The sequence below is a fragment of the Triticum aestivum genome, chromosome 7A, assembly GCF_018294505.1.
Source record: "Triticum aestivum cultivar Chinese Spring chromosome 7A, IWGSC CS RefSeq v2.1, whole genome shotgun sequence".
Classification (NCBI taxonomy): domain Eukaryota; kingdom Viridiplantae; phylum Streptophyta; class Magnoliopsida; order Poales; family Poaceae; genus Triticum; species Triticum aestivum.
In genome coordinates this window covers 95651508-95659611 of record NC_057812.1, presented here as the reverse complement: position 1 = coordinate 95659611, position 8104 = coordinate 95651508, and the positions used below count along the sequence as shown (strand labels likewise).

The 8104-nt window shown below is 44.7% G+C and overlaps 2 protein-coding genes across 3 annotated transcripts; one reads left to right on the top strand and one right to left on the bottom strand.

Annotated features, from left to right (window-relative positions):
* The first annotated feature begins 1335 nt into the window (after positions 1-1335).
* LOC123151194 (codeine O-demethylase) lies at positions 1336-4354 on the top strand. Of its 2 annotated transcripts, none has more exons than XM_044570943.1 (4): positions 1336-2781; positions 2953-3212; positions 3560-3755; positions 3849-4354. In XM_044570943.1, the coding sequence occupies exons 1-4, from the start codon at positions 2548-2550 to the stop codon at positions 4095-4097; spliced, it is 939 nt and encodes a 312-aa protein (XP_044426878.1). In that variant the 5' UTR covers positions 1336-2547; the 3' UTR covers positions 4098-4354. The 2 variants fall into 2 exon arrangements, with proteins under 2 accessions (XP_044426878.1, XP_044426877.1); XM_044570942.1 differs by having other exon boundaries at positions 1709-2781; positions 3425-3755.
* An 804-nt stretch (positions 4355-5158) lies between these two features.
* On the bottom strand, positions 5159-7521 carry LOC123152498 (uncharacterized). Its single transcript, XM_044572023.1, has 3 exons — positions 6101-7521; positions 5821-6017; positions 5159-5677 (listed from the first exon to the last, which is right to left on the bottom strand). The coding sequence occupies exons 1-2, from the start codon at positions 7493-7495 to the stop codon at positions 5862-5864; spliced, it is 1551 nt and encodes a 516-aa protein (XP_044427958.1). The 5' UTR covers positions 7496-7521; the 3' UTR covers positions 5159-5677; positions 5821-5861.
* Between the last annotated feature and the right edge of the window lie 583 nt (positions 7522-8104).

Here is an 8104-nt window from a genome sequence, read left to right as displayed (position 1 = left end):
GAAGATAAAGATCTATTTTCTCTTGGTGAATCAGCAGGTTGCTCGTATCTAACAAAATACTTTTTGTTAAGTGCGTTTTAGTGTACCCCCACACAAAAAGTGCATTTTAGTGTAAGAAGATCACTGAAACAAGGCGTGATAATGTAAATATTAGTATCTTTCCCGTAACTTTTTTTGTTAACATATAGGATGACAATTCAATGAGAACAAAAACTATTGAGTATTCACAAATGCCTAAAAATTTGTGATCTTCTTTGGTCTGACCCGCCTAACTTTTCCTTTGAAGCTCCGCCACTGCAGTAGCATACAACAATTTCAACCTTGGCAACAGTCCGGACAGCAACAAATGTTCTCCAAAACAACAGTGCTGCATCTTCAAAAAAAGGTGTCATGTTGATGCAAAGTCATCTTTCGGAAATATCATGTCCACACACACCTTTGATGGAAGGAAATAACACTTGTTATGTGTTGTTTCAATTGAAGCTATCATCCTCGTGGCCCCAACATAGTTAGATTGAGACAATATATGTGAAAAAATTTAGCAAATTAGCTGGAGTATTATATTGCGCGCCTTTCTTCATCAGTTCGGACTTTTGGAGTAATTAGCTGGAGCATCGATTTATATGTTATTTTTTCTAAAAGCATTTCTGTGTGTCAGCAAGATATGTGTGTACAATCCACAAAATTTAAAATCCGAATTCAGTCTATCCATGGAAAAGCAACAAAAAAAAACAGTTTTACTGATCTAGAGTAGCTGGGAATAGTGTCACCAGAAAAACAAATTTGCGTACGCTATTCACATCTGAATTTATTACTCTATGACTCTGTGTGTAGATCAAATTCAGGTTTAAAAAATTGTAAGATTACAAACATATATATCTCGTTTATACAAACAATTATTTTCGAAAACATTTACACTATTCTGGGTGCTATTGCTACTGTGCACTTGTAGCTCCCTCCCGTGTGGCTGTCGTTGGATTACGACAATCTCCAACCTTTTTCGTGGTGGGCCGGGTTCATCTCGTAGCAGCCACGGCCGGCCGGTCCGCCGTAGAAATCGCTCAGGCGGCAACGGAACCCTGCGCAGGCGCGGCGCGGCTAATAAAGGGGTCGCCGGGAACCGGCGAACCGCGGCAGGGGATGCGAGGTCCCAGCGGGAGCCGGCGGAGGAGGGCCCGCCAGACTCGCCAAGGAAACGCCTACCCCCCATGCGGGGAGTCGCCTCGAGGTAAGAAGCAAAGAGCACATGCATTTAACTGATCTGAATCCTATCCCCCACTTCTCATCAGCCCAAAAATGAATGCGTGTGCTCTTTCCTTCTTACCCTCGAGCCGACTCCCGGAACCAGAGTTGGATTTGCGATTGCACCTACAGAGGTTTGTTTGTTCGGGTCGATTGTATGAGTTCCCCGTTGCCATGTTCTGAGATCTGAACCCATGACATGAGAACTGATTGACAAATGATGATTTTGTGAATCAAAGTAGAAAGTAGTACCACCGTTTTAGAATAGTTCTACTTTTCTGCATATTTTCCTACTGGCGAAATTCAAGTGTGTGCTTGGGGGTGCCCGGAAGATGGAATGTAACTGCAAAATTCAACTACGCATTTTGGCAAACACGCTGATGGGGTACTTCAGATGAACCAAGATTAGACCACTGACACCGGTTTTTACCAAGTTTTTATTTGTTTACTCTTGTGCGTGTGCGTGGGGGGCGGGTTAGCTGGTTTACTAGTTTTACCAAGATAATTCATAAACTACTCCGGATCAAGGCTACATCAGCATTGACATTAATGAGATAATAAACTGTGTTTAATAAGATTGGCGACAATGGAAGGCCTCTCCCAGTTAGATTATCTGAAACGCTTTGATGTATGGTCCACTGTGGAATCTTTCTCTCATCCTATGGTCAACTCTTGGGTTCTCACAGCCTCATTTGTCATACTAGCTGGAAACGATTATCCTGATGTAGTTTGTCCCCTTGCTTATTTCACTCTGTTAAAAGATTGTGGCTTTGTCAGGTCACTCTAGTTTAGAATATTGTTGGCGAGGCATACCCAATTCTTGATTAACAAGCTGACTTTGTCTTAATCAGCATGGTCCCAGCTATCAGTTACTAGCGATAATACGAGAAAAATAGGGAACCGATAGACAGGATAGGAAGCACCTATCTGAAATAGAAATTTAACACGGTAGAAGATAATGTACAACAAGGGGATAACACTTGAACGGAAAGAGATATGAAGTGACCTGCAGATGGCATACAGTGACACAAAAGTGTCCACATATAGCACATACTAATCAGACAGTTGAAACATAAACCAATTCTGTAAGTAAGAACCGACTGCCCGTCAGTCTTTTGGACTTCATAATCACATTCAGCATCGCATGCACGACAGACCACGCAGATTGAGATTAAGACAACTTGCTAATTAAAAATGAAGTCATCCATCTTGCTTAGTGCCGCTCTTCCTTCAAAATAGCTCATGCACAACAACCAAAGGCAGAGCAGACCAGGATAAGCAAAGGTGACACATCCTAGAACTCCAATGGCTGATGAGTCATGGAGGTTGCCAAACTCTGTGCAGCAACTGGCTGCAACCGTGCAAGAGCCGCCGAGCCGGTACTTGCTTAGAGAGCATGAAGATCTTGGCGGGCACCTGGCTGGTGCCGAGTTACCAGAGCTGATCCCAACCATAGATCTCGACCTACTATCTGCATCCAACGATGCAGAGGAAGCCACCAAGCTGCGATCTGCGTTGCAGAGCTGGGGATTCTTCAAGGTCAGCTTTTCCTCCTTATCCTACCCTTCTCTCTTGTCTTTGTGCATCTCACGACGCATAAGTTGCAAGAGTTGGCTATTCCATTATCTCAGGGAGAAAAAAATCTTTGTCTTGCATTTTTTACTTCTAGAGTACTTGCTTTTCTATGACACGCATCAGCCTGTGTACCAGGTTTCTAACCATGGAATGGAGACCTCTTTGATGGATTCTGTGATGACTGCATCAAGGGAATTTTTTCACCTACCACATGAAGAGAAGAAAAAATGCAGTAACCTGATAGGAGGGAAACATTTCCAGGTAGAAGGGTATGGAAATGACCAGGTGAAAACTCAAGATCAGATTTTAGACTGGTCTGATCGTCTGCATCTTAGAATTGAGCCAGAGGGTGGGAGAAACCTTGCACATTGGCCAACACATCCCAAATCTTTCAGGTAATCTATCAGCGGCACCGTGTCACAGATACCTGTGTTCAAATGTTTCTTTCTTTGTTGTCTGTTTTGTAGAAGAAAATTCATTTGCTTATTTATGTCTTTTTCTTTGCGGGTTTGCTTATTTATGTCTTGAGTGACATGGGCTACAGAAACAAAACAGACACTAGTAAACTAGGCTTGGTTTAATTGGACTACCTGAGCTCTGTTTGCAGGGATGATCTGCACGAATACGCATTGAGATGCAAGAGAATCAAAGGCGAAATCCTTAGGGCAATAGCCAAGCTTTTGGAGCTTGATGAAGACTGCTTCGTTAATCAGTTTAACAGTAATGCACGCACTTATGCTAGATTCAACTACGTCCCGCCGTGTCCAAGACCTGATCTTGTCCTGGGCGTCAAGCCTCACGCGGATTTCTCTGTTCTCACGGTTCTTCTCATGGACAAAGATGTCGCTGGGCTGCAATATCTTAGAGATGGAATCTGGTACAATGTTCCAGCTGTGTGTAAGCACACCCTGCTGATCAACATTGGTTTTGCAATGGAGGTGACTATCTCTGAACCTCCAGTAAATTGTCTCCCATATGATACCACTATACTCAAATTCTTGATGAGTTTCACCTGACCATTTCTCTGGCAGATAATGACCAACGGGATCTTCACAGGGCCAGTGCATAGAGTTGTGACTAATGCCGATAAAGAGAGGATATCAGTGGCCATGTTCTATGGTGTGGACCCTGATCAAGAGATTGGGCCAATAGCTCATCTGTTGAGTGATGAGCAACCGGCACGGTACAGGAAAATGAAGGCCAAGGACTTACTAGTCACGCAACTTGAACATTTCTCTCAAGGCCGAGGAGCACGAATAGCCGATGCATTCAAGATCTAAGTGAGATAACTGTACTTTCATGCCACAGTACCCATTGGAAAGTAAATAATTGATGAACTTACAGAGGATGAATCTGGTTAAAATGAAGAATTAGTCCGGTTTATGTTTGAGTTTGCATAAATACGCTCTGTGAACACTTCCATATTCTCTTATCAGCTCAGTGTCCCTTCCCTTCCTTCTTCTGTACTAGTTTTTTTTCTTAAAAACATATAAATCATATCCCCATGAGTGAATAAATCATTTTTATGATGTTCAAATGTTGACGCCAGTGTTAGGACCATGTTGCATGAGACTGACAAAGACATCTTGGCATGGTGTACTCTGCATGGATGCCACAGTTTGCCAATACATATATCATGGGAATTCGGTTTCATGACATAAGTGTGGCCGATTCTTTTTTAAAATATTAGTTTATTATTTATGAAATCTTGAAACTATGTTACTGAATCCTAGGAACTTGTCGAACTCCTTGATGTAGATCGTGAGGTTGAGCACCGGCGAAAGCGTCCGCCGCAGGTCGCTCCTCGGGTCCATTGCCGGGTCCAGCCCGTCGACACCGGTTATGGCCAGCGAGTATTCCAGAGCCTTAACTAGTGATTTCGACAATCGCATTAGGCCAACATGTCAGTCCAGCCTCACAATTTCTAATTTGACATAATGCCGTCCAAAGAGCGTAATCTGTGATCTCTCCTCCGGGTTTTAGCAGTTGGGAGATGATCTAGAGGCCTACTACAGCCACGTGCATTTATAGTTTTATTCGAAACCCAAGAAAATCCGCTGATGCATAGCACAGAAAATGTCATTGTTCGGAAACGTGGATGTGTACACAGCTCGATTTGGATGCATTTTCGGGAGGTGGATACACTATGCTATATGGCTGCCTGGTGCTCATCAGCATGCATTGCCTGGACAACCTATATATGATGAATAGGTTTGGTACGTTTTCACTGTGCAAAATACAAATACGAAGCATGAAAAAAAGTGTCGAAATGCCGTGCTCTAAATTAGCTGAAGATACCGACAACACTGTATAAGTTTCTTAGTAGAGTATTTGTAGGCAACAGGCAACAGGTTCAAAGAGATTTAGCAAGAGTTTAGGTTCTTCAAATGAATACCAGGAATCGCTGATGGACATGCATGCAGCACCAAGTTCACCAGAGAACCGAGCATGGAAATTCATTGAAGGATACCCCAAGGAGATGGTGTAGACATTCTTAGAGCAGGTGCAGCCTCCAGAGTCACATCATATGATTTAGTCCCTAGGAGCGTGATCAAAACGCATGCTGTTGATTTCCTTGGAGATAAACATGAAAATCCACGGAAGGATACTCCAGTGAGATGCTGTTGATTTCCTTGGTGCAATCTCCGTGGCCATGTGATTTAATCCCAGTTTCCAGTTCCACGGTCATCCTTTTAAGAGACGGTGCACATCTAAGAATCAATTTCAAGACATCAAAGTCATGATCTTCTCCTTTTAGGCCTTTGATTTCCACTTCTTCTAGATGAACCATGGAGATACTTTGGCTTCTCCAATTTTTGGGAGAATCACATGGACAATTCCCTGGGCATGATTGTACCACCTAAAGCAAATGAACAGTATTACAGTGTACTATATTTATTCATGCTAAGCTACGTACTAAAGATCTTATCTCATGGCTACCAATAGAAATTGTGTTTAACAAGTATTATGAATGCGAGATATATAACTACATGGAAGAATTACCTCGGACTTCCTCAATCTCAGTAGGATGACCTTCAGCAATTTCAACCAGTATGAACCCGGGGCACGCTAAAGAGACGCGACAAAGTTGCCCCATACACGTGCCCCTTTGCCTCGAGGCTTAGGTCCAATACAGAGAAGTCGGTAATCAGAATTTTCTCTATTTCTTGGGCAAAGTCCAGTTCTACACTCGAGGAATTCTGCAAAATATTATGGTAGGGTGTCATGCATAAAACTAATTTAGTCGGTAAATCCAGTAAATTGAGCAGGACAGAAGACATACCAAGGCATACATGGAAACATAGAGGACATGGTTGTTTCTGACCAACCCCTGTCTATCTAAGCTCAGAGAGTGAAGGTGCCAAAAATCAAACACAATGGGCAAACCTATATAAGAGCGTTCCAACGAGACACTCTCCAGCATTGGTGCCGATATGAACACATTGATGTCTTTGTCAGCCTCAAAATCCATTGTCAATTGCTTAAGCATGGGAGTCACAATGTCAACGCCACGGCATTCCGTATAGTAATACAGGACAATCTCCTGCAGCGATGTTGAGTGGATCGTGATCTCACATTTGGACATACCTGCCTTCACCTTCAGCACACGAAGGCATGAGCAGAGGGAAACCAAGGTGCTAAGGTCGTGGATGATGCATCCTTTAAGGATCATACTGTCGAGCTTGGAGAACTTGCCACCAAGAAGCCGTGTGAAGCAGATTTGATACAGTTTAATCTTGATCGAGACGGCATGGGGAAAACAGGGCAGGTTGACATTCCTATACTTCTGGTCATATAGTGTGTCAATTAGGTGAGTGAAGACGAGCTCTTGCCGGGAGAGCCTCGCTGCGGCGCGGAGAAGGGTGGCATCGGTACCATGTGCACTACCGAGGTGGATGCCGAGTAGGGACACTGAGACACCACCGTGTGCCGCCACAGCTTCGAGTGTGGCTAGCGCCGCTTCGTGTGAGCCAGACGCGACACTACGGAAGGTGATACTGATGTTGTGCAATCGTGGGCAGCGGTTCAGGAAGGTGCCAAGGTCAACAATGTCGCCGTCAAGGGCCAGCGTCTTGAGCGCGGGGAACTCGCCAGCTGACTGTGGCGTAAAGGTGCCAAGGTTCAGGATGCAGGCTTTGAGGGACAGCCTCTCCAGCGCAGTGAACTCGCCGGCCGGCGGCGGCATGACGCAGAACCAGGTCTCCAGCTTGATCAATATGGTGCGGTCGAAGCACGGCAGCTCGATGCGGTCCATCTGGCTCAGAACTACCTTACTAGACCCCGGGAAGTCGAAGAATAGCTCCGCCGGAGAGAGTACAGCGGCGGCGCGCAGCAACGAGCTGGCTTGGGCAGCTGTATGTCCCACCCGGATGCAGATGTCGAGGAGGGGCACTGTCGGCGAAGCAGCGAAACTGGCGAGCGCCAATTCGACGGTGGCGGGCGGGACGCCACGGAAGGTGAGATCCGGGAGGCAGGTCCAGAGGCCGCGCCACCGGCGCGAGAGGAGCCCGGTGCGCGCGGCGGCACGGACGCAGCGTAGGCGCACCAGCACCAGGAGGAGGACATCGTCGGGGAGGTCGCTGATGAGGTCGGCATCTTGTGGACTACGGCGGCGGTGAGCTACATGCGGCGGCGGTGGCGGTGGAGGCGAGCGGCGACGCCCCGATCTCGTTTCCATCGGTGCGAAGCCCTACAAGCAAGCGTCCTCACCGATCCCATCTCCCCGGAGTGACCCAATTTTTGTGCGGAATTCTCTTTGATCCAATTAACAAAGCCCAAGTCCATAAGTGGTAGTGCAGCCCACAATTTAACAGCATCAAGCATCATATATACTTCGAAGTTCGAACCCCTACAAAAATCATATATACTTCAAAAAGAACGGATATTTCCCAAAGTGCCTTTCTAAGAGCTCGAGTGAACAGTAAAATAAATAAAAATCAAAAAAATCTAATATTTTTTAGCAAACATTGACAACTATTTTTATTGTTTGCAAAGTTTCATCACGAAATGATACTCATGGAAGACGTGGTAAAAAAAAACAATACTCCAAAATGATTTTGAAAATAATATTTTTGGAGCATCGTTTTTTTGCCACCTCTTGCATGAATGTCATCGATGATGAAACATTGCAAGCAATCAAAATATTTTGTCAACGTTTGCAACAAAAAAATTCAAAATTATTTGATTTTTTTTTTTAGTGTTCACTTGAGCTCGGTTTAACTGCATCTTGGTTGTTTCTTGATCAGATTCACATATAGGATCATGATACATACGAAGCTGAGATGAG